General features: G+C 37.7%; 2 protein-coding genes across 2 annotated transcripts in view; both read left to right on the forward strand.

The window, feature by feature from the left end:
• The window catches only part of LOC140150238 (nose resistant to fluoxetine protein 6-like), a 107,199-nt gene that overhangs the window by 72,335 nt on the left and 7,573 nt on the right, over nt 1-27,291 (forward strand). The gene's annotated exons all lie outside the window — the stretch shown is intronic.
• Nucleotides 2,314-27,291, forward strand: part of LOC140150998 (nose resistant to fluoxetine protein 6-like) — a 31,127-nt gene continuing 6,149 nt past the window's right edge. Inside the window, exons 1-14 of the mRNA XM_072173185.1 lie at nt 2,314-2,550; nt 6,845-7,136; nt 7,615-7,757; nt 9,854-9,938; nt 11,461-11,557; nt 12,571-12,800; nt 14,761-14,934; nt 17,741-17,834; nt 18,623-18,715; nt 19,260-19,425; nt 21,648-21,727; nt 23,600-23,716; nt 24,600-24,756; nt 25,677-25,866. Of these exons, the coding sequence (XP_072029286.1) occupies nt 6,890-7,136; nt 7,615-7,757; nt 9,854-9,938; nt 11,461-11,557; nt 12,571-12,800; nt 14,761-14,934; nt 17,741-17,834; nt 18,623-18,715; nt 19,260-19,425; nt 21,648-21,727; nt 23,600-23,716; nt 24,600-24,756; nt 25,677-25,866 (1,873 nt within the window). The 5' untranslated portion in view covers nt 2,314-2,550; nt 6,845-6,889. The remainder of the gene's footprint in view (nt 2,551-6,844; nt 7,137-7,614; nt 7,758-9,853; nt 9,939-11,460; nt 11,558-12,570; nt 12,801-14,760; nt 14,935-17,740; nt 17,835-18,622; nt 18,716-19,259; nt 19,426-21,647; nt 21,728-23,599; nt 23,717-24,599; nt 24,757-25,676; nt 25,867-27,291) is intronic.

The following is a 27,291-nucleotide window of genomic DNA, read 5'->3' on the forward strand; positions in this document are numbered from 1 at the left end:
TGTAACCTTGCTTGCCGTCAGCAAAGCCTTTGATGTAGTGAATCACGCCAGCCTGTTTGACGAACTATATCGAGCTGGCATAGAGGGTGACCTCTGGCTTGTCTTCAAACAGCTGTATCACAACCCAGTACTGCTATCAAATGGAATGGCTTCCTCTCTGAAGAATTCACAGTAAAGCAAGGAGTCCGACAAGGTGGAGTTACCTCAGCACCCATCTACAAAGTGTACACAAATAGACTTCTTGATCAACTTAGTGGCCACCACACGGTCATCGCATTGGTACAATTAATGTCCCAGCTCCAACATGCGCTGACGACATGGCTATCTTATCAAACACCCAAGTGGAAACCCAACTAGCTCTCAATATAGTTGAGAACTATTCCATCGACCACAAATATAAAATCAACGCTTCAAAAAGTGCCACAATTCCGTACCAGTCTTCTGTTCACACAGCATTGACTATAGCAAATGAAGAAATGCCATATTGTGAGGAAGCTGTCCACCTGGGTATATCTAGGAAAGCCAACAACTCTCTCGATACTGATGAGCGAATACAACGTGCGAGAAGAGCTGCATATGCGCTAATGGGTGCAGGTCTACATGGGAGAAATGGCCTCCCACCTCACATTGCTTTTCACATTTGGACCACCTATGTACTGCCTAGAATGCTTTATGGCATTGAAGCAACCACATTCAAGCGTGCCGACATTGATAAGATGGAGAAGTTTCAAAGGAAAATTCTCCGTCAACTCCAATTTCTTCCTTCATCGCCTGCACCAGCCAATGCTGCAGTTTATGGTCTCCTTGGTGCCAAGCCTGTTGAAGCCCAGATTGATTCTGCAATCATATCTCTCTTTGGTAGTATCTCACGTGATACGGATAGTGCCGTACACCGAATAGCAATCAGACAGCTGGCTGTTAAGCCCTTCAAGAGCAATTCCTGGTTTATGAAAGTCAGAGAAGTCCTCAACAAGTACAACCTTCCTTCCATCTTTGATGTTATCAGCAACCCACCCTCGAAAGTGGAGTGGAAGACAGCTGTTGACAAGGCAATCAAGAGTTATTGGAATGAAGAGCTGATTAATGATGCTAAAATTAAATCTTCCTTAAAGCATCTCAACACGTCTAATCTTCAGATAGGACGACCTCATCAAGTATGGGCATCCTTACCAACTAACCCAAGAGATGTTGAGAGAGCCAGCATCAAAGCAAGACTACTTACTGACACCTATGTTCTACAAAGCAACCGTGCAAAATTCAACCAGCATAAAGTTGAAGGTACATGTCTGCTGTGTAAGTCAGAAGAGGAAACTAAACATCATTTTCTGCTGACCTGTGAAGAACTAGAACAACCAAGAAAGTTCTACGCCGAAAGGCTTGAGAGATTTCTCTACGAGAACTATCCTGAGTGCAAGGTGAATGAAATTATGCGCAACAGGAAGCTGATTCTTCAACTTCTACTAGATTCTTCACACTCAGATATAGCTGTCCACATATGCTTGACACCTGATTCTACAGCTGAAATCGAAGCCATCACAAGGAGCTGGTGCTACGCTTTACATGTCCACGAGTGCTCTGATTGCTAGGATTTCTACAACATAGCCTGTTGTTGTGGTCTGAAACTACATTTTAATAGTTTCTTGGCCTCATTTGTGTGTCCGCATCCCTCTTGTTTTTATATTATCTTGGACTGTAGAAACAAAATAGCTACAGTCCATTCTTTAGTAATTGACATGTTCGGCACTTCTCGCATTAGCCGACTTTGCGATTTGTATTTAATAATGCTGTTGCAGCTATTTTTCATTGTATATTTTTTGATTAATTGTATTTTGTATCTGAAGTGGCACAATTTGTATTTTAGCCACCTTATGTATTTGTGCTAGTTGCAAGGTCTAAGCCAGTGTTAAATACCTGCTATTGCCAGAACCTAATATATTTGTGCATCACCTACATGCATGCATTACATTTAAAACTCATAACTTCTCAACATCAGCTCAAATGCTATTTTGAACTCACACCATAATCTAGTACCTGAGCATGTACATAATACATATAGCTTGGCTTGCTTTGAGTGTTTTATATTCTATTGTGACAGTGTGGTGTTTTCGTCTGTGGAGTTACCAGTGACATTCACGCATAAAGCGGTGCACCTGAAACAAGAGGTGGGAAGTCCAGAATTGATTGATTGATTGATATGACTGCATTCGCCAGCGATACCAATTGCAACCTCCTTATAAACGCGAAGTCCCTAAAAAATTGCATTGCATAAATACGACTCTATCACCTTTGGCGTTCTATGAGGTAGGTTAATCGACCTTTTCAGTTTACAATGTAAACAACCTGACCCGGGCGATCTGACACACAAAAGATGGATATTATTTTGGTCAGCCTCATGTGATCTTTAGTAATTGCATGATTCACTTTTCATTTCATGAATTGTTGCCTCGTAAACTATATGAGCTGAACATCTCTCCAGCTCGACCCAGCACACGGCAGATCTGTGTTCCAGCCTCCAGCACAAACAATTTTGCAGTAAGCTTAAAACAGTAGGTAAGCTTAAATCATGAACTTAACTATTAAACATCAAGTTATTATAGAAACTTGATGGTATCATAGTATAAACTTAAGTTAAAGGGGGGGCGGGGGTACACCCTTCAAATGTGTGTCACCTCAGCAGATTGTAGGAACCTATGGATTCGATTCATGCTAAAAGGGGATAAAAAAACCCTATTTGTTTATAATATAGGGCTGTGCAATATTATGAGCCATGGTGTTCTGTTATAGGGTAAAATTGAGGGGGGGGGAGCAAGACATTTTTGGTGAGCGAGAGGGGAAGCAATTTTTGGCAAACATTCATGGGGTGCCTATTAATATTGTTAAATAAAACACTCTAAAAAGGCTAAGGAAAGCAGTATGGAAGCGCTTAATATGCAATTTTTCTACACGCTGGGCTGGTTATATGTATCTAGACCATTTAAGGTTTGCAAATTGGGATCCCTTTGGCATGTAGTTCCAATAATTGGAACTTGCGGCTCCGACCGTGAGTTCCAAGGTGCTACGTGTATGTGTCGCCGCAATCATCTTTTTAAATATTTTTTTGGACAAAGCTGATGCATAGAATGAGTTTATCAATCACAGATGACATACATCAGTAGACTGCGGAACTCAGTCCTCAATGATAGTCAGTCATTTATCTTTTGGTCGTTATATGACTATCATTTGAGGGACTGAGTTGTTATAATATATCTTCCGAGGTGCAATTTCAGACAATAGCTGGGGATTAGTGGGGCAGAGGTTATCTATTGAATCCTTTCATGACCACTGAAGCATAGTCAAGTCTGCCAAGGACACTCGGCACAAATTGAAAGACCATCACAAAAGAATGCATGCATGTCAGGTCATCGACACCAATTTGGTGTTTGTTATGACACAAATTTTGTGTCTGTTATGCACCTCGAAATATGTACCTTAAAGTCTGTATCTAATACATCAGTGACACAGCTTTCTAAAGTGAGTATTTTACCAGATATACTAATGCAAACTTGCTAAAATAAAACCCTGGAGGCACCCTACGGGAGTACCTACAACTTGAGAACAAGTCCTCAAGCGTTGAAATTTTTAGTTACAACTATTTGGCATGTGCAAAGGGGAGACAAAGATTTTTGGCAGGCCGAGAAGTGGGGGAGTGATTTTTGGTAAGCAGTTTGGAAATTTTACTTGGGGGTTTCATAATTATTGCACAGCCCCTTAGGATTTGGAATATCTTAAAACACTCCAAAATAAAAAAATATAACATAATTTTTTTTTACGTTTGAACGGTTAGTGAAATGGATAGTGCATTCACAATCGGTTAACCGCAAATCTGTGTAACCTTTTACATCCTTAAGGGGGTACTACACCCCTGGCCAATTTTGTGCCTATTTTTTATTTTCATCCTTCAAGAAAGACTCTCAGCTGAGGCCTTGCCTACTCGGCCTTCGATCTCGCTGCTCGGTTTCGCAACCAAGGAAGATGAAGATTTACCTGTATAAAAAAAACCCACTCCAGTGGCATGAAAAGAGATCTTACCATACTCAGCAACAGGGTTGTTGATTAATGTCAGAATTAAGGGATACTACACCGGGACTACACCCTGCCCAATTTTGTGCCTATTTTTATTTTTTCTCAATAATTATAGCGCATTGGTGACAAGTAAGATGTATAATACTATTATTAATAGGGGCAAGGACTACACTGCAAAATTCCTGGCGGCAGAGTGACTACATCGCACTGGATCTCTGCAGTCACCACCGCCGTCACGCCATAATAACCTACCTTATGGTGGCCGTGAGTCACTACAAGAGAGTGACTACATCGGAAACAAGGCAGTAGGGTACTATGCAGCAGTGTCATCACGCAGTGACTACAACTGCTAGCCTCCGATGTGTTATCTCCTCGATGCCGCATCGGCGACTCATGATGTACACCACTGACTAGATTCCGACAGTGGTCCACATCTTGTAGTCACATCAAAGTGACTTCCGTCGCCAGTGCCCCCATGCGTTGCCTGCTGGGTACCCAGTCGGCGAACTTGAAGGTGACTACGCTGCCAAAAGGTCCTTGACCGAACCCTGTTATGAGTTCGAACACTCTGGGGGGCGGCGTATATCTATAAAATCTGGCGCCCGATGATGACAAATCTGGCGTATCATGCTTGTTTACTGCTTGTATACGCTCATGAATGGAATGAGTTGGTTTTATAATTGATTGATTGATGCTGCATGCTGTACAGTGCATGGGTGTGTGGCCGTACTGTCGTCTTTGTTTTTATCGTGCTTTTACATTCTTTATCATTTATATTTCAACTTTCGATTAATTTTGTTTCATTTATTTATTGTTCTCTTTTATATATTTTTAATTATTTTCGTGCTGCCTGTTTAATAATCTCGTCAACTGTGTGTGTTTTATTTGCAGTTCTTGTTCTTGGTTTATTTGTTTGTTTCATTTCAAACATTTTTATTTTGTTTATTTGTTTTATTTGACATGTTTTGCTATTACAAAGGCCTATTTTTCATATTTTGCATGATAACGTTATATAGGCCTATTGAAACTTTTTTTTATATTTAAAAGCAATTGTGTTTTTAAATGTTTTAAAAGAGATATTAATTTTCAGCGAAGTTCATAAAGTATGCCTATTATAGGCCTAGCATTTTCAATTTATACATTTTGATTTGCCAAAACTTTTTCTGTTATATTTAATATTGATTTATAGGCCTAGCATGCATTTGTTTTACTTCTTGTCACTTTCCTGAAAGGTCTACTGCAAATTTATACTTTTACTGCCGTAAGTTTATGCAAAACTTTGGCTTGTGCTATTTTCTTTTTCCGTTTTTCAAAATGGTGTTTTTATAGGCCTATATTAGTTTGATTTGTTTTTCATGTTGATTTTTTTTACGTTATCAAATTATGCCTATAAATCGGTGTCACATCAATATAGGCATATTGCAATGTTTGTTTGAAATTGTCTTATTTTTTATCACGCAAATATTAATTCTTGTTATGAATTATTATTGTTATATTTATTTATTTATTTTACACATTTAATATTTTAATTCATCAACAGGCCTACATGCTTCTTATATTCCTACTTTTAACTTCTTTATTTGCAATTTTTCTGAAGTTGTTTTCTTTCCAAGTGGTTCTTTGTTTCTTCCATTCTTCGTTTATTGGTTTCTTCCTATTTATTTATTTCTTAACTTTTTATTTATTTAGTTATTCAAATAGGCCTAACCACCAATTAACAAAAATGTATTTTATTCATCATAATTTAGTTTATTGAATTATAGGCCTACTTTGTTTACTGATCATGTTTATTTCATTTACTAACAAATTTATTTTATTCATCTAATATTTCCCTTATTTTTAAAGTCCAGTTTGCAATTTCCCCTCCCTAATCCCCTAAAAAAAAGCAAGAAATAAAGAATATTATTTGAATAAATCAAGAGAATATAAAAAATATGGCAATAAAAGCAAAACCGGCAACCCAAAACGCCGGTACTGAGCACCAGGCCCAGTCGCGTAGTCACACGGGTGTGACTTTCCTGCGAAGACTCCGCGCCGCGAAGTCACTCTGTAGAAACCTAGGAGGCTGGCTACCCGGCTATTTCGGACCGGCGATATGGAAAACCGAGGTGTAGTTTCCGATGGAGTGACATTGTGGTGACATCGGCATCACACAGATGAGAATCTTGCAGTGTACATGTACAACTACTGCACTGAAAATTCAGCAACTCAAAGCAAGTAGTTATTGATTTATTGATCAATTATTGGTTTTCCCTCATTTTTGACTTTAACTCCACATGTGCTTAAATAAAATGTCCAGAAATTACAGTGCAGTAGTTGTAGTCCTTGCCCCTATAATATACATATCTTACTTGTCACCAATGCGCTATAATTTTTGAGAAAAATGCAAAAATAGGCACAACATTGACCAGGGGTGTAGTACCCCCTTAACTTCATTAGAATGAGACCCAAACTGTTTCAGTTTATTTATTTAAATGATTAAAACTTGAGCCCCCAAATCAGATGCCAAAATCAGTACATATGTAAGCCTACAATTCTAAGGATTGGATAATTGTATCAACATCTCCAAAGGCAAAATAAAAAATGTCACTCCCCTATTTACCTTACAAATTACAATGTATGTAGTCATGATTTTTAGTCCCAGTCTAAAACCGAGCAGCGAGATCGAAGGCCGAATAGGTGAGTCCACAGCTGAGAGTCTTTCTTGAAGGATTACACCATAGCCATTAAAGCAACCTTAATATGTTTTTTTCTATATTTCTACCAAATGTTTTACATGTAGGTCATTCATGTGTGTGCCATTAAATCTGCTGTAGGACAACACTGAATGCACACCATGGTCATAAGTAGAAGTGTGATGACATGTCATATCATCAGGATGATGGCTGTAGGTCTATTGCTACTAGCAACAATGGACCTTACTACTGCCCACAACAAATACCCTGGAATACCTGCTTATAATATACTGGCATCAGATCATATACCATTCACTCAAGTCCAGCCCAGTAATGTGTCACAACAGTGCTTAGATGCATTTGCACAACTTGTAACGAACATAACAAAAGCAGCCTATGGTAAGTATTTGATTTTAATTTAACTATTATTTGTAGCTACAGGTACTAGGTACGGGCTCTGCCTTGTAATCGGTGAGTGCGAGTTCAAGCCTCGGCGGTACCATTGTGTTGTGCTCTTGGGCAAGGCGCTTTACCTTACTTGCCTTTCTCTACCCAGGGGTGAAATGGGGAGCTGTTATGAATATTGTCCATTGAGTGCCGCCCAAAGGTATGACTTGGGCATTGTTTGGCAGCTGACAACGACAGCGGAATAAATGTGACATGGTAAATGTGCACATGTGAAAGGTGCTGTATAAATACCAACATTTATTGATTTAAATTGTGCCAACCCTGGTGAATGGAACATCAATAGATCCGAAATTAAGTACCACGATGTTGTTCCAATCAGCAGTTTTGAATCACATCAAATTGACGGCACACGTTCAAGTATATCCCTGTAGTTACATGTTTTTGAACAGCACGTACATTTTATTAACAGTTGCAGATGCTATGGGGAAGCCAGCAGCTGGAGCATTGGTTGGAAACGTTGCATGGATAGGTCATTATGATGAGTGTAAAAGTCTAAAGTACAAGTATTGCATTGTACAGATGCATGTGGATGGGACATCAATAGACCCCAGAGTAAGTACCATGTTAATGTTCCAAGTGAATGTATATTGTGCGCAAACGTATCTTTACTGAAACAAGAGATGTGAGTAGAGATTCTCTTTATAATTACAATTTCATTTAATCCCATGCGTAATGCTATGGGAAATAAAGTTCACCTGGAAAGTAAAAGCTGTGATTGGAAATTCTCGATATACAATTTCAAATACACTGTAGATGCTAGATGTCTCCTTACATTTTAACGTTTCACACTAGGCTAGTCACTTCTTCTTTCTTCATTTAATCTCATGTGTAATGCTATGGGAAAATGCACAGTATTAGATTGTAACACATGTGTTTATGGTCATCTCTCAAGTGGGCGAGATGGCCGAGCGGTCTAAGGTGCTGAGCCGTCGGCTGGGATAATATACGATCTGCGTGGGTTCGAGCCTTGGGCTTGCCTTTGGTGAGAATTTATTAACCTATCCCAAAACGTTCCTAGAAGGTCGGGAATCCAGCAATTATGTTCAGTTACTGTGAGGTTTAAGTGTATCGGAGATATCTTCTCTGAAAGTGTGAAGCAGGCTCTGCTTCAAAGCAGTACATAGAATATAATTGTATAATTATTCCTTCTCGCCCCCATACACTACGTAGCACATGCAGATATACGTAGTGTATGAACGGTGTCTCGTGGTTCGGAAAGTCACGTAAAGCTGGTGGTCCCGTGTACAGGAGAGTAAAATCCTGTGCACGTTAAGTGTCAGAGCTATTCAAAAAGAGAAGGGGGACCATCCCCGGTTCTGATATCTGTATAATCACTTCCTCTAAGGGCTCATATTGAAATACCCTACCACGTTTTCACACAGAAAGAAGGCAGGATTCCCCTCGCTAAGGGGTGGTGCAATAATTATGTGTACCGGGGGGGTGAATTCTCAAAATGGTCTGCCAAAAATGCTTGCCCCCCCCTTTGGCCATGCCAAAAATCTTTGCCCCCCCCTTCGACGTGCCGAAAAACCTTTGCCCCCCCCTTTTGCCGTGCCAAAAAATCTTTGCCCCCCCCCTTACACATGCAAGATTTTGGGGAACCTGAATTTAAAACCTTAAATTGTCTTATCATATAATGCGAAAGCGCAGCTAGCAGGAAATTGTGCATATTTGAATGTGTTCCTAACGTTTTCCTATGCCTTTTAGGGCGTAATGTAGAAAGCGGTACCCAAAATATCTGTGCCAAAATTGCTTGCCCCCCTTTCGACCTGCCAAAAATCGCTTGACCCCCTTTTGACGTGCCAAAAATGCTTGCCCCCCTTCTGGCCTGCCAAAAATCTTTGCCCCCGCTATAATTCACCCGGGGTACACATAATTATTGCACCACCCCTAAGCGCGCCTCCGAAAGCTTCGGTCATAAAGCGGATGGATTATATGCTGCAGGGATACATGTACACCCGGCCCAGGATTTTAACAAAAGAAGGCTAGCACAGGGAAGCTGCAGGATGGCGCACACCTTCCTGTGTAAGGGAATTTCAATATGAGCCCTAAGTTTCAGAGGACTTCCAGTTTAGCTCAAATGAGCTGCTATAGGAAGTATAAGAAAGGAAAGGAAAGGTGTACCTGCTGCATTTATCAGCAAAAGGTAAAGTGGTTTAGAGTGGTTTGTACAAATTGGCGCTTTTAAAATGTGCATTATTCCACAATGCATTGCAATGATTGCATGGATATTGCAAACCAGCATTGACTTTAAATGAAAGTGGGGACATGCCAAAATTATTCGGATGTACACTTTTTCCCCTCCAAGAGCGTCATGCAAATTTTGCAGAGTATGACCTTCATTGGCTTATTGCGTGGATCCGACATCTTGCTACTAAGACGAGGTTCTTTGTGTTAACATGTGCACAAAAGGCAGTGGTGTTTTTTTTGCACACATTTACCCAACGCAGCAGATTGTTTTCACATGGCGTACACAATAATAAAAGTGTGCGTATGAAAGGTGTACAAACAAGCAACACACTTTGTAGGTGGAACCTCATTTTGAGATGACCTTGCAAAGGGTTGATAAATAGTCCAACCCCTTTACGTGCATACCACTTTATATCTTATCTGTAAGCTTTCTGAGATTGTTTCTTTTTGTATTCCAGCTTGCGCTTGATGTTTCATGGGGAGTGTGTGCACCCCAGGAATGCAGCCCAGAGGATGTCAAAAATGGCATCAATTTATTAGCAAGTAAGTCAAATAAGATGATCCTGATAACCCAGCAGGACCAATATTTTTTCCCCTATGACCCAGAGTTACAAATGTTGTTACTTATTGAAACTAATGTGATGTGTGTGCCTGCTTATTTGCATAGAGCATATCTCAGGTCTGAGCTGACTGCCAGGGTTGGAGGGTCAGAATTTCATTTCACAGTGCGAGAATCAATCTTGATTCTTGCAGAATGAATTTGCGGAATCATTTGATTCTCGCAAATCAACTTCTGTGTAACCTACAAATGTTTGCGAGAGTCAACTTTGATTCACGTAAATCTGTTTACGAGAATCTTTGCGAGAATCGATTCACGGATTCACACCGAAATTCTCACCCTGGGGTTGAACAATAGCATCCCGGGGTTGGTGTATTTTAAGGAAATTGCAAACAAACAGAGTAAACAAATTAACAAACCGATCCAACTATAGGATTTTAATTTGTACATCCTGTAGGACGTAATATATTTTCTCAACTAAATACTCCACACTAATAAACAATCGTTACCATTTTTTTCCAATAAACATATCAATAAAATGTTCTAAATACCATCAAGTGTAAGAAAAGTTCGTAAAACAGAAATGTTCTTGTCACAAAGCAGATGATTTGTTTTGACATATAAAAAGGGTAATTTTTTAATTTAAAAGAGATATAATCTTTCCTCACAAATTTGCTTTGAAATATAAAAAGGGTAATTTTTTAATTAAGAGTTATCATCTTTCCTCACAAATTTGCTTTGAAATGCATGATTTCAAAGTAAACTTTACTATCTCTGCTTATTTATTCAATATTTTTAATCCAACAAGTGTAATATATATGCACACAAACTGTTTACTCTGATAACATATTGTATTCAGTCTTTTGTTTACCTAGTATAAATTATCGAGTTTAGCCAGGATTCAAAAACTTGCTGTCCCCAGACCCGATCATAACCATTCCAAACTGGAATTTAAGTTGCCAGTGTGTACGCCACATGACGAATTATAACCAATTTTATTTTGCAATGGTGACTGTTCTACGATGTGACTGTAATAATGCCGTAAACGTTCACCTAATGGCGCATCTGGGCTCCTTTGCCTTGGGCTAAATTTTATGTGCAAATAGAGAGCTTCCTCCTCTGAAATCCCAACAAGAGTTAAGGTTCCGTGCCCTTATTTGCTCATGGGAATTTTGCGGGACGGCACTTTTAGGTTGTGCTTAAAATTCCACTTATGTCAAGAGCCCATAGCGCCATTAGGCAAACGTTTATGGTACATTAAAAAACTTTAAATTTAAACTTTTTAAAGGAAATGATACTATCAGGGATTTTTATTTGATTGGTTATGGAAAGCCTTGGCAGTTTTTATACATCCAAGTTCGTGATTACTAGTCTCGCACATGGGTGGACGGGTGGTTGGTTTAACCCTTTGCAGGCATCATTTGATTCTTTTGGGTGTGTTTTTAGGTATTAGATTTTCCAATGTTTGCAAATAATGTAAATATGTCAATTTTTTTTGCTTTTCAGAATATGCTAACATCAGTCAGTATATCACACCTAATGCAAAGGCAATGGCTGTGTGTTCACATGACCAGACATATGATGCTGGCTTCATAGGCATGGTGTAAGTATGCTAACATCAGTCAGTATATCACACCTAATGCAAAGGCAATGGCTGTGTGTTCACAGGACCAGACATATGATGCTGGCTTCATAGGCATGGTGTAAGTATGCTAACATCAGTCAGTATATCACACCTAATGCAAAGGCAATGGCTGTGTGTTCACAGGACCAGACATATGATGCTGGCTTCATAGGCATTGTGTAAGTCTTTAGTATACTAGACTTGTGATTGAGTCACCAAACTTGAGTCTCAACTTGAGTCATCTAGTGATCAGTAAATATATAGTTTGGTACAATCAGATACACCAGCAACAAGCTGTGCTTTATTATTACCATTCCAAAAAGTATCAAAGGGTTTTCAGACCCGAAGGGGTAGTCAGTACAAATGACATATGGAGATGTGCCACAAAAATGACTCTCATTTTCGGCCATTTGGTATATCAATGACCCCTTTTTCTAGACCAATTTTGATATATGGATGGGTCATGTTTTCAAAGTTTTCCCAATAGCCCAATTTTGCCCATTATTATGTTTTGATGGATCCAAGTTGTGATAATATTGGATCCAAAACATAATAATGATAAAATTGGATGCTTTACGCCCAATATTTATTGGTCTCGCTATGAGTTGTAAAATATTGGACTCGACTATGTCTCGTCCAATATTTTAAAACTCATAGCTCGACCAATAAATATGGGCTCAACCGATCCAATTTTATATCAACTTTAGCCAATTAGCAATTTGCATTAAATTTGGCCGAAATATTTGACTTTTGGCATAGCGATGGATCAATATTTCTTGAAAAATTGGTATATGGATGAGTCCACTTTCAAATTCTTAGTAGCGCATCCCTACCCCAACCAACCTTGAGTACCCCCACCCCTCCACCCCCGTGTCAATCAGGAGTAGCTTACCATATTGTATAAGTGCTTCTCACTAGATTTCATATTTGTTGATATTTACCAGTGTTTTGTTTATATAAATTTCTTTATGATATTTTATTTTGCATTGCAGTGCATTTTGCAGCATTATTCTCTTGGTAATTCTACAGAGCAGCTTGATCGAAACAGCCTCGAGAATCAAACTGCCCAAGTTAACATCACCCCTGCTACAATTACAAGCAGAGAGTTTCTTTGAGACTAGGAGAAGAGGGGATAAGGAGGAGGAGGATGATGTTCCTCTGATTGGATCAGAAGGCAACTTAGCTGGTCAAAATGTGGTGGTACAAGAGCCGGCACAACAAAGTAGGTGCAGAGTGTATATTAAAATAATATGAAAAAAATGCACAGTGATTTATACTATGCTATACACATAAAGACTGCCCAAAAAGTAACGCAGCTGTTATAAATACGCCTATAGCATCAGAACTAATAATTGTGTTTACAATATTTCAACATAGAAAGAAGAAGGATTTATTTACGCACATTTTGATACCTCATTTGTCCAATTTCGTTCAATATTAACAACACAGCAGTGGTTTTAAAGAGAAATGTCCGATTAAAAAGTTGCGGCTATTTGTATTGATTTGAAGTCAGCGCGAAGGTAAATGGAGGGTTTTACGTGCCACAATGCTTGCGTAATAACCATTGATCGCGGTAAACTGCAACTTTTATATTCGGGTATTTTTCTTTAAAAGCACTACTGTGTTGTTAATATTGAACGTCATTTGACAAATGGGGTATCAAAATACGCGTAAATAAATGATCCTTCTTTATGTAGAAATATTGTGGAAACAATTATTAGTTCTGAAGCTATAGGCGTATTTATTACAGCTGCGTTACTTTTTGTGCAGACTTTAGATCCACAAGCCTCATCACACTTTGCAGGAATCCTCTGATGATTGTTGCCCAAGACACACCATAAAAACAATTTTCCAGTAATCAAGGATTTGCAGCTATAAAGAAGCGCGCACCTATACATACCACATTAAATCATCAGTTCCCTGAAATGATTTGTAATAATTCGTCATGCAATGCAAATCACAGTCGTCTGTGCAATATTTTGTGTTCATGCATTCTGGTGTTGTATTATCCTGCCACTTTTGGACCATATGACTTTTGTTCTCCTTAAAAGGCCAAGAAACTGGTTCAAAAGTGGGAGAAAAATATTTAGTTAACAGAAATTGTCCTCTATAAAAAGCTCAAATATCACATGTTTAGATATACTCATTGTGTAAAAATCCATATTTTCCTTTTCCTGATATAAAAATTGGCTTTAGATTAACACTATTCTGAAGTTAAAAATTGAGGCAAAGTTTTTAATAACCCTCATAACAGTGTTATTTAAGGAAGGGGTATGAGCGTTTGGACAGTATTTATTGTGGGACATTAGAGCACATCAGACATATCAATTGCATTCTGAATACTGAAGAATGTCCTTCTGATATCAAATAATTTTGATTTTTGAAATTCGCAATGTAATACACATTTTATGGCAAATCATTAAAATTGATATTTTTGATATTTAACAGTACTTGAAGTAAACTTTATAAATCTGATGATTTATACTTAAAGTGTATGTTGGTGGGATGAAAAGCCGATGATCAATTGAAAATTTTGACCTTTCAGTATTGAAGATATGAATTTTTTTTTCCAAAACACCAAAAAAAAAAAAAGTTTTTAAAAAAAAAAATCCATATCTTCAATATAAAAGGTCAAAATTTTCAATTGATCGTCGGCTTTTCCTCCCAGCTACATACACTTAAGAATATATCATTAGATTTATAAAATTTACTTCGAGGACTGTTATATATCAAAAATGTGAAAAATATCAAATTTTAATAATTTGTCATAAAATTTGTATTATATCGTGAATTTCAAAAAAATGAAAATTATTTGATATCAGAAAGACATGCTTCAGTATTCAGAAAGCAATTCGACACGCCTGAGTGAGGTGCTCTCATGTCCACAAAAATACTGTCGAAAACACCATAAACGCTCATTCTAGATCCCTTAATATAAACACAAGATACTTTTTTATTCAATTTTACCAGATATTTTGCTAAGAGTAATCCAGTGTTTCTCTCTGTCTAATCCAAGCTGCTGGATTCAAAGCAAAATGATCGCAGCATCACCTGTTTAAATGGTCTTCGAGTTATCAGCATGTTCTGGGTCATCTTGGGTCATTCATTGTCTACTTTTGTAACTCCAATTGGTAAGAAAATGCATTAATATGTAAATGATCTCATTAATATTCATATCACAGATATGGTGACCAGACTTCTCCAATCCTTCTCTCTGACAAGTAACACCGCCAAGTTATTGGATTCTAAACAAAGTGATCGCAGCATTGGTTGTCTGAATGGCCTGAGAGTCATCAGTATGTTTTGGGTCATCTTAGGTCATACACTTGTGTTTGCCTTAGTGACTCCAAATATAGGTAATTTCAATGCATGCTGTAGTTGATTTGTAGCTGCTCTCAAGTGCTATGCTAAATATATATAGCTGCCTGCTCATGATTATGGTTTTTTCATTTGCAGCTTTGTGCCTTGCATGATTGTTTTCTTTGCTCTATTTTTATCTTGTAAAAGGGGCCATCATTCCAGCTATAATTGTTTAATTTTCTGTTTGTTATATAGCATTGGTTGTTTTTAGAAAGGGGACTATAAATTGAGCTCTGATAATACCAAACTTTCCAATTACGTGTCTCCGTGGTTCCCAGTCGATGCTACCAACTTTCGTGTTGAAATCACTCAAGGTAATAAGGATGTCTTGAGAAGGGGTTTTATTTATTTCCAGTTGTACTTGGTCATAAAAGTCATCAATTTCGTCATCAGGGTATGACGTTGTAGGTGCATACACCTGCACATTAAATGGTAGCTGTTCCTATTTGAGTGCAAAGCCTTGCTGTAATTAGCCTTTCTGAAATTCGATTGGTTGTGGAGTGGTGTTTACCCTGAGGACGGACATCACTCTTTCCGATTGGCTTTGGGGGTGGTGCATCATCATGCACTGGATGATGATCCAGGCCCTGAGTTAGTCAGTGCAAATATAAGTCTGGGGCTTTAACCCAGGTGCTGTTGGTTTACTCATCATAGTGGTAAAGTTTCTGTAGTCTAAACCAAGGTAGGACAAAGGACCAGTTATACAGGTCACTACCTGATGCATTTGGGTAGATTTACTCTCCTCCTATCTGAGGATGAGGCTCGATGATCTTGAAGATGATTTAATACAGTAAGCAACATTTGCAGCATTCCAGACTGCTCCAACAGCCTTTCAGGTAACAGACTATTGCCACTAGAGCCCCTGCCTATTAACTGACTGTAACGCCACAACAGGTGGTACACCATTGACTTGCAATCTTCAAGAACATTGGGGTTGGTAACTATACTATAGAGTGGCAATTAGGAACAGGTGGGCGGATGGAAATGCATCCTGCATATACGTCGTACAACCTTATAGAAAGTAGGAATAGCAAAGCAAGCAAAGGGTGAGTATCATGCAGAAGAAAGGCAAGGGCATGCAGGGAGAAAGAGGGTTACGTAGGGAGAGCAACCCAGGTTGGAGTTGGGAATCATGCAGCCAATTTACCACCCGTAATGCTTACATTAACCGTAAAATAGTAAATGCATGGTTGTTTTGCATGATTATACCAAGCTTACTTAATTTTCATTCAAAATGCATCACACACTTTGTGCAAATTGTATGCTTATAGAAATTACTTTTGCTCATATTTTATGTAATTTGATTACTTATTTGAGTGCTATTTTAGTATTTATCCTTTTTCTGGTTTTAATTTCTATTTTATCATTCTACATTTATATCTTTGTTTTATTGCTGTAAATTACTGTTCTTGAATGTATTGTGATATATAAAAATAAATTGTTATTATTACCGTATTGGTCCGAGTATAGTCCCACCCGTTTTTTATGTGAAAAATTTTCACAATTGGGGGTGGGATTATACTCAATTTCAAAAAATGCATTCAAATTCAATGCATTTTGAAATCATTAATAGAGTATGACATGAATACAAATTATCAATTTTCATATTAAAAATACAAAATATCTTGAAATTTTTTTTTTAGGACAACCATGAATGATCCTAGCATCTAGGTCTAGGTCCAGGGACACTCCCACTCTACAATTTCTGAAATTTTTCGAAAAATGGGGGGTGGGATTATACTCGAACGTGGGACTATACTCGGACGAATACGGTATTATTATTTCTTTCTTCCTCTTATTCTTTCCATCTCTCTCTTTATCTATATATTTCTTTTCCTTCTGTCTTGATTGATTGATTGATGATTGTATCAGAGTTATAGTCACTATTTTTTGGTTTAATTATCTCCTCATATTTGGGGTACAAGTTCATATGTGATGCGATCAAGCAAAATCAGTTGGAACTCGGAAATATTGATTTTAAGATATAGGCATACAAAGGAAATATTTCCTTTTGTCTCCTGTTGTTTTGGAAACTTTTTAATTGCGTATATCTTTGGAACTGGTTGTTCAATTTGAATGGTGTTTTCTGCAAAATCTAGATTTGTAAATGCTTTTTACTATCCTATAAAAATTTAATATTTCCGAGTTCCGACTGATTTTGCTTGATCGCATCACGTATGTCCTCATATACATTATGCATGCCTTTAAAATGATATTATGCAGAATCCATCTGTGGTCCTCAGGCCTTGTCGTTTGAGGCGAGCGATTGCTCTCGCTCGCCACCGCTTGCTCAAACTTGATTTACTCACCATAGACAATAAATATCACTCGCTGCAAATCTCCCAAAGCCATCGAATCAGCCAATTCAGCATTTAATCGATTCTGTGCCCCCTCCAAGAGGAGAAACCACAAATTTTAGCACGCTTCGCGTTTTAAGACCGAAGATCTACTTGATTATACCCAAATAAATTGTATTTGTGAAAATTCGACCACTCGCCCAGCATCATGCTAACGAGTGATTAACCATTCGCCTTTAAAATCTAGACGGCAAGGCCTCTAGATTGATGGTTTAAACTTCAGTTCATAAAAATAACATACCTGGTTAAACCCAGACATTGTTTATTTGGCCAGGGAGTCCCCAGAGTGGACATTCCATGTCATGTAGCACTAAAAAACAAACCAACTAATAGTTTCTGAGACAAACTCTTTCTTATGTTATTTATTTTTGCCCAAGATATTGAATCATCGCTCTTTTAAACTCATTTGTTTTTGACGGATTTGATTAATGTTTTGTTTCTGCAGAAAATCCTCTCAGTCTCATCAAATATTTGAAAAGATTTGGATTCCAAGCCATTCTCAATGCCACCTTCTCAGTGGATACCTTTTTCTTTCTAAGGTAATAACTATTAAATCAGATAATCTGGTCTTACAATTTTTGATGGATACAAGCTGTGTTCATATTGTGGGACATACGCCCGGCAGAACTTGGTTGGCGAAAGTTTTACGATTTACTAGGTGTAATCTCCGCCAGGCATATGTGAATGCTGCTATGCGTGGCATCCGTTGTAAGTTTGACCTTTTTTGGTCGGAACTAAGAAATCCCATTATGTGGGATTGAAAAAGGTCACCGAAACACCGCAAGTGGTAGCTGATGCTTACGCCGACCAGAAGGAATGCTTGGTGGAACTGGTTGGCATAGTGCTAGGAGTAGCTAAGCTTGGTGTGGACACACAGAGTAGGGACAATATTTGTGGAATTTTGATCAATGTTGGGGTTAAGTTTACACTGAGTGTAACCAAAATGTGAACACGACTACAGTATGGTATGGCGCTGACCTGTGACAACCTTATCCTCAAATGTGTGGTTTGCAAATTTGAAGTGTGTATATACTTTGTTGAGTCATTGACCCCAGATGAGCTGGGTCTATGGTGCTGGTAAATATGCTTGTGCAAAGGTTGTTTTGTGTCCACTGTATATGAGTACATAAACTCTGTTGCTCAAGGACTTGTCCTTTGGTTTTGTCTGAGAGTGTTACAGAGTTTTGAATAATTTTCATATGAAGTAGTTTAAAAACATCAAAATTGGGACAAAAATCATGGTTTCTACCATTTTCATTATATATTTAAATATTTTAAAATCTTTAAGCACTTAAAATTTTTGCATACTTAAATTTTTGAATTTCAGTGGATTGTTGGTTGGTTTCCTTACATTTATGAGGATGGCCAAAACAGATGGCAAAATTCCTTGGTTCTGGTTTTATTTCCATAGATTCTGGAGGTAAGTTTGCATGTAGTAATTGGAGAGATTGCAAAGTTCCATTCTGTGTAAACACCCACTGTGTGTGTCCCTGTCAGTGACTGACTGACTAACTTTTTGACTCACCCACACACTCCTACTTATTGTGTATGACAACTGGGGACACACAATGAAATACAACACACAGTTTACATCTTTTACTGACTAACTGTGGACTAAAATGGGCGTTCAAGTTGGGATTTCTTTTCTGACAACCTGGGTCATCAATACTGTCCCAATAGGTGTCCCCATTTGGAATAATGTTATTTTTGACATTTCCGATAGATAAATTGTCTGATGTCCCCTTTTGGTGTAAAAAAGACACACAAAAATCCAAAATCACCGGTGAATATGAACATACTTGTTCACTTGCACACTCTCTCATTCATTCAGTCACGCACACATTCGCACACCCACACCCGCACCCATTCACCCACCCACCCTTTTACGCACCCTCTCTTAATCTAGTCCATGTGTAACTTTTTTTGTCACTAAAATTTCTTCTTTTTGTTTTTGTTGTTTGCAGATTAACTCCAGTGTACATGTTTACCATCCTATTTTTCATGTACCTAGTACCATATATGGGTAAAGGTCCATTCTGGTTCTTCGATACTAAAACTGCCTGTGCTAAGTATTGGTGGACAAATCTGCTTTACATCAACAATTTTTATCCAAAGACTATTGATGCTGAGGTATTTTAATAAGGTTATGTGTGTAGTGTGGGTGTAGTTGAGAGTGTATAGTACTGTTAAGGGAGGTGTAATGAGCGTGAACCTGGTTTGGATGCAGAGGGAGTGTGCCTGTAACAGACACAGCCACCAGAAAAGGACCAGCTCAGATCGCTAGCCAAAATTTCATTTTTTTCTCAGCCTTGCAAAAAATAGACAGAGGTGGGAATCGAAACCGGGACCTCGGTGTTGTAAAACCTACTGCGTTACCACTGAATAGAATAAATCAATACTGATAGGTCTATTTATCTAATGTACGATGTTATTCAAATTGGCCTATAAACTAGGAATATAATGTGAAATGACTATCAATCGATCAATCAATCAAGTTGTCAAGTTATCAACAATCAATAATAAACCGCCGTAGGCCTATCATGGAATATTACTAACTAGGCCTAACTAACTAATAATATACCAAATAAATAAAATAAATAAATAAGTCAGTAAATAAATAAATAGGCATAGGCCTAAATAAATAAATACATAATGCAGAATGCAGTTAGTATTTTAGTTTCAAAATTCCAAACATTCTATTCACACATTCTATTATAATTTTCTGCTATACACGCAAAGGACCTGTGCCTTTAATATGTCCGCGCCTAATCAATAATAAGTCTTTCACCATGCTCACACACCATGTTAAACTATTGTATCCCTGCAAGTATTGTACTGACCAAGTCCTAACACCTCAATGAAATGGATGCTATAACGCACCCAATCAAGCTTAACATATCAAGGTCATATCAGGGCGTTATACAAAGCATTGTCAAAGGTCAACGTTTCCAAAGAAGTATAGTAATAGATGTAGACACAAGCTTTCGAGCGGAAAACATAAACACATAGTCGTCAGACGTATGGTTGTTATGAGATTTGATACGGCGCTGAAGTCTATTGGCTGTCCCAAAATCAGTACCAGACCCGGTTTCCAGACGGCAATGTGTGTGTTGTTACAAGGAATGCAAACTCATTTTATCAATGAGTGAACCACATAGAGGAATACGACATCTATCGTGAGCCAATCTGCATTCTGTTGCCTGCAAAAGCCGACGATCAGGTAAAAATTCTAAAAGCAGCGTGACTAGATATTTGCGTTAATTTCATGATACGTGTAAAACGCATTGAAAACGCCAAATTGCAGTCATAAAATATATAATATTAGTAAATCACCCAATCGAATGTTAACGTAGGTATGTGGAAAAGAACTGCAATAACAATAACAAACTATGTGCCCAAAGAGTTGTCTTTGGCATGTCGCTTTTTTGAAATATGACCAAAAATATCAAATTTTGGAAAAACGCCCCAAAATTTAAAACAAACACGAACCTTCCAAAATAAATATATATTAGCACTCGGCGGCCCAGTCACTACCTGCCGCTGTGATTTGGGGTAACTCATTGCTTCCCCTCTCCAGATACCGGAACTTCAAGGTCGCTCATACCCCAGCCCTTAAGGGCTCAGAAAGAAACATATAAAAAGTTATTACCTGCAAAGGAGGACACACAAGACTTCACATTTAAACCATGGACCTACCTGCAAACAAAGATCATCCTCAGTTCCCAGAGGTTGCATGCCAAATGCATTTTTGAGAGAAACAACCTCTATTTGTCCCAGCACTGGAACAAGCTCCCTGTTTATGTCAGAGCTTTTAAATGGCTTCTGAAGACGTTCCTTTTTCCTAATTTGTAATTTGTTGTTGTTGTTTTTATTTTGTTTTTCATATGTTTTTTGTTTTGGAGCAAAAGCACTGTGTTATTTGTAGAGCGCTATAGAAATGTGCTTTAATAATAATAATAATAATAATAATTAAAAATAACGTCCACAGTTGCTGGGCATATTTTGTATTGTGTATCATACACAGCAAATCTACCATTTTGGTCCTCATTTGATAAGCAATACACAAGGTCTGTGATTGCCAGCACAAACATGTGATACCAAAATACCAGAAGACACCAAGGGGGGTGTTTGTATGTATGTGTGTGGGTGTGTGGGGGGTGCATGGGTAATGGTTTTCAAATGAGGACAAAAGTATGTTTTCAGTTTTCATGTACAATATAATTGAATTTTTGCTGTTATTTTGTAAGGCAAACAGGTAAAATTACATGATACAGGGAAACTTTCCAAATGTCAGTAAAATGTTGAAGCCATAATCTAGGTTTTTATTAATTCATTTTGTTGATCATTTTCAGTGTATTGGTTGGACGTGGTACTTGGCCAACGATATGCAGTTCTTTATTGTCAGTCCCATATTCCTGATGTCTTTTTTCATGTAAGTAACAGTCAACCTAATGTGCACCCTTTTAATGCCCATATAATACTTGGCAATTGCAAGGAGCATAGCAATATTTTGTGACGTAACTTCTGTCACTTATCAGAAAAATGATTGCTGATGTCTAATTGATAAGTTGCTAGCAAGTAGCATGCCCTAGCATCAAATCGCAACCATTAACTTAAAGGAAACTTTGTCGCTAGCAACTGAATGCTGGTAGCGACTGTGCAATTTCTACCAGCGTTTGATCACTAGCAACTTTTGAATGTTTGAATCGCACCCTGCGATTGCTGGTATGATTTGCCATATATATTGCACTTTTAAATTGGAAAAAAAGTTAAAAGCTGTAATGTTTTTTCAATTTTTCTTGAATTTCTACTTTTTGCACGATTGTATTGCCAAATGGTGTACTAAAATACCACATGAAAAACTAAGCCTGGAGTGCCCTAAATAATTACAGTAAAATTTAAGGTTTTATAATAAATCTGCAAGCTAATACACGCATTGTAGGCACCGGAATGAAATAGCAATTTTCTTTGTTTTACCTCATTTGTTTGGCTCGAAATTGAAAAGGGACAATGTGATCAGTGAAAGCTAACATTTAAATAGGGATATATTCTTTATATGCAAGTCACACATTATGGCTTTAAGTCAAAGGAAAATCATCTAGCCACTGCCTTGCAATGACCGAGACATCTGTTCTGTAGTCCCCATTAGGGTTGCTCCAATAAGTCAACTATATTTGTAGTTCCGGTTTGTCACAACTTTTGACTGTGACATGGTGATTTGTTGTGTCCTCAATATAAAAATTTAGTGACAGTAATTCGCATGTTTTGTGAGGCGCACCAAATAGGTCATCTGCAGTCAACTTTGATGTTTATAAAATCTTTATACTGGTAGAGGTTCAAACAGGTCATGTTGAAACTCATCACAGATGTACATAGTACCGTACTGACGCGAGTATAGTCCCACCTTTGAGTAAAGTCCCATCCCCAAATTTTTTTTTTAAGTTATTTATTTTTTCGGCTTTGGAGTGTCCCAGGACCTAGACCTAAATGCTAGGATCATCCATGGTTGACCTAAAAATTGAGACCTAAAAAAAAAAAAAAAATGTCAAGATGTTTTGTATTTTTAATATGAAAATCGATACTTTGTATTCATGTCATACTCTATTAATGATTTCAAAATGCATTCAAATTCAATGCATTTTGAAATCATTAAAAGACTATGACATGAATACAAATTATCAATTTTCATATTAAAAATACCAAACATCTTGAATTTTTTTTAAATTTTTTTTTAGGTCAACCATGAATGATCCTAGCATTTAGGTCTAGGTCCAGGGACACTACTAAAACCGAAAAAAAATAAAAACTTTAAAAAATGGTGTTTTTTGTGTTTTTTTTTTAATTGAGTATAGTCCCACCCCCAATTTTGAAAAATGTTCACCCAAAAACGGGGTGGGACTATACTTGCGTCAGTACGGTAATGGGAGTAGACTTTGGTGACAATTTGGTTGAAAAATTACTCGACTACAATCAAAGAAGAAAATAGTTGGCACACTTTGACAATATGTTGGAACTTTTCATTGCTGCTCTGAGAGTTCAATGAAATTAGTATAACTCTGATTGATGAGAAGTACAAACATTCCCTTTTCCCCTTTCCTCCCCCATTCCCCCTCAACCAATGTTGGGGGACTGGAGTGCCCAATGTCAAAATTGCCTTCATCAACATTAAATTGGGTGGAGAGGGACAGCGATTTACAGTTATTATGCCAGAGTGTGCCAACATTTAATTTATTTGATTGTAACTTATAGTTCAACTATGGAAGGAGAGTGATGACATTGGCTTAATATTTATTTCTCTTTGTAGGTTACCAATTGTTGGCGTTATACTAGTGATCGTTACCATTCTGGCCAGTTTTATTGTTACTGGAACCTTGGTGGGATATTATGATTTGCCAGTTTTCTTTAACATGGAATATTTAGAGTAAGTACGAGCAACTCTTGGAATAAAATGACTAAATGTGTATTGTAAGATTCCTAAGAGCTTTTAAACTAGCATGTTTTTTTAGTTAAGTCTTTATGTTGAACCCTACATACAGCAAGCCAATGTGCATATCGTTACTGCACTTTCATTGTGGGCAAAAGTGATGGTTGCCAATGATGTGCATATGGGATGTGCATTTAGGTGCATTTTTTAAACTGTCAATATCAGTACTTCTCTGTTTATATTATGAGAGGACATTGGTGTGTCACAGAAGTAAAAATATTTGATAATTGTGTTTTGTAACAGGATGGTGCCGCCCAGAATCCAGGGAGGGGGTGGTACTTTCTCTAAAAAGGGTTATATGTGTGCCACCAACCAGGAAGAAAGTTGACCCATCTTTATAATATGCAACTTGTAGAGAAAACCCAACTAATTTATATTTATAGAAGAATTGACAAAAAATGCAAAAGTATGCGGTTGTGAAAGCAGGCAAGACTTTAGGTTCGAGAACTGTCTTGCTATCGTAACTTCGTAAGATGTGAAAATGTGACCCATATCGGAGGCATATATGTACCTACCCTTTTCTGCATAGTAACCCCAGCCCGTAAACCTTTGACCCTGGTTGGGCTAGTAACTCCCAGGGGGGCTGGGATAAGGAAGAATTGTTCCTAAAGTAAGCTGATTTGTTATCTTTTTGGTTTAAACACTAGAGGTGGCTCCCAAATGGTTAGAATATAGGTATTAAGATAAGTAATAGGCTTGAAGATCGGGAATGTTATTGCCAATCCCAAAATGCATGCCCCAATGATATTTGTCACAATCAGAAATTCAAGATGAGTTTGTGTTTAGGCTTATATTTTTGTTTTCTCTTGCATCATTTCAGGCCAAAATACATCCATGACCATCCGCATCCACCACCAATGGATTTTCAATCAATGATTTATGGCAAACCATACTGTCGTATTTCTCCATATCTTGTTGGCATTGCTTTGGGTTACATTATGTATAAGATAGGGAACAGAAAAGTCAAGATGAATCCGGTAAGTATTTTAGTATTTAACATACCTTCAAACAGCCATGTATTTCATATTTTTCCATATCCTTTTTTAACTCTTTATATATTTTCCTCTATTGATACACAAATGACAATGTCCTATAATTCCTATATTTAGGAAATTAACAAGATGGTTTTTTTTTAAATTTATTTCACTTGCACTAGTGAATTGTATGTAAAATTGAAAATATCCATGTGGTTGGTGTGTTGTTGCCATAACTTTGCTGCAGGTGCCAGGTCAGCAGGTAAATTTGATTGGCATTTATTTTTTTGCCCAGTATATCATTTATAGACATCGTACCAGTCCAAAATGATGCACACATCATGCAAAACTTAGTACCATTGGGATTTTCCTTACCAATACTTTACTGGTCTCTGATTCCCACTACATTTGATTCCTGCTGTCCAATATTTTCATTCAAAATGTTCCTATATTATACCTATAGTTTTGCAAGAGCTGGCTTGAAGCCCTGATTTAAAAATATTAACCACTTAACTCCCTGGACACTACTGGTCATCTAATAGCATTTCTGATTGGTTGATAACTTGAAATGCTCATTTCAATTGCCAATTATGACTAGGCTTTAAACTATTTATGGTCAAACTTGCATTTGCAGATGATCTTATTAATACCCTCCTTGATCGGTTCAAAATTGGACACACGTACAATATTCATTTTGGCCAATTGGCAGGTAGTTCTCATGGGGTTAACTGCACACCAAGCACATCATAGCAGTGAAGTGGCGAAACATAGCTTTTTCATGTTCACTTTTCCTGTTTTCTCCTTTAATAATTGCTTGATCTAACACTGACAGCACTTTTTGGTGCTGGGATGGATGCGCATTGGCCCTGCTTTGTAAGATTTATTAGCGTTAGGATTACTCACTCTTTCTTTTTTCTTTTCAGATTATTGCTCTTCTTGGTTGGTTAATAACAGCAGCTATAGCCATCTCAGTGTTATATGGCAATTACCCATCCCTTCATGGAAACTACCTTCCAAGCTTGACTGCTAACGTCATCTATGCATCTGTGAGCCGGTTTGCTTGGAGTATTGCCTTGGCTTGGATTGTATTTGCCTGTAAATATGGATATGGGGGTAAGTTTCATTCATTCATGATCACTGTCATCATAGCTAGAAATTTCCCATCCATCTTTAATAATTTTGAGGTGAATTTACATGTGTTGAATTTAAACTGGTGTGAATGTTCCGTAAGAGGTAAATACATGGAGCAGTACAAACATGTCACTCTTAATAAATTAATATAAATTATACATTGCTTCAAATTTGGCACCCTCTCTTTCACATAGCCCTATATAGGTTTCTTTTCATTACACGATCATAGCAAGACCTGGTTGGCAACAACACTTGCATATTGATGTCCTCAATGTCGATATAGGCCGTTGGTTTGTGCAGAGTGGCGGATCTTATTCTTTATGATCTCTGAGTTTACCGGATGCATTGCAAAATAATCCAGAGGTGTACTATTTTGCCCTTTATGAGCGACATGCAAACGTAGTGGAGTCGGTTCTCTTTGGGTCTATTCTCTTTGGACCTTGCAGACTTTGTTAGACTTCGGTAGCATACTAGAGGTCCAGTGATTTTAAATATGTGACGTGTCATGTCAAAAACAGACACTTTGGGGCAGGTTATCAATTTTGAGGTTTTTACATAACTTAAATATAGAGATATTTTGCTCCACAACGCCGTTTCCCCCAATGAAATCAGACATTCCTAAGCGAAGATATTGAATTCGTAAATTATGGTATTATAAAATTGGAAATTGAGATATCAGCCTTTAAAAATATTATTGACAATGTTAAGAGTAGGAATTATCTTGAAAAATGCCTCAAAAAATACCAGATGCCAGTTATATTCCAGTCTGAAACTATCAGACAATATTTTAAACATTAATAACATCACAAATTCGCAACAAACCCAAATTGTGAAAAATCACCCCGCACAGATTTTTGGCTATTTCTCCATTTACGATCCTGCCCAAAAGTGTCTGCTTTTGACATGACACGTCACATATGTGTACATCCATATCAAAACGATGCACTTGTTGGCTGCTACATGTGTCTCATTTCACATAATGGCCAGGAATAAATACCAGACTCATCTCAAGTGGAGGTCACTTTAAATCATCCCCAAGTTACATGGTGAAGGAATGTTAGGGCTCATATTGAAATACCCTACCACGCTTTCACACAGAAAGAAGGCAGGATTCCCCTCGCTAAGCGCACGCCTCAGGAAAGCTCGGTCATAAAACGGATGGATTATATGCATCAGTGATACACCCTGCCCAGGATTTTAACAAAGAAGGCTAGCACAGGAAAGCTGCAGGATGGCGCACACCTTCCTGTGTAAGGGAATTTCAATATGAGCCCTTATCTGTATTCCTAAATCATGTGACTTGAGGGATGATTTGAAGTGACCTCCACTTGAGATGAGTCTGGTATTTATTCTCAGTTATTATGTGAAATGAGACACATGTAGCAGCCGACAAGTGCATCGTTTTGA

The sequence above is a fragment of the Amphiura filiformis genome, chromosome 4 (assembly GCF_039555335.1).
Source record: "Amphiura filiformis chromosome 4, Afil_fr2py, whole genome shotgun sequence".
In the NCBI taxonomy this organism is placed as follows: domain Eukaryota; kingdom Metazoa; phylum Echinodermata; class Ophiuroidea; order Amphilepidida; family Amphiuridae; genus Amphiura; species Amphiura filiformis.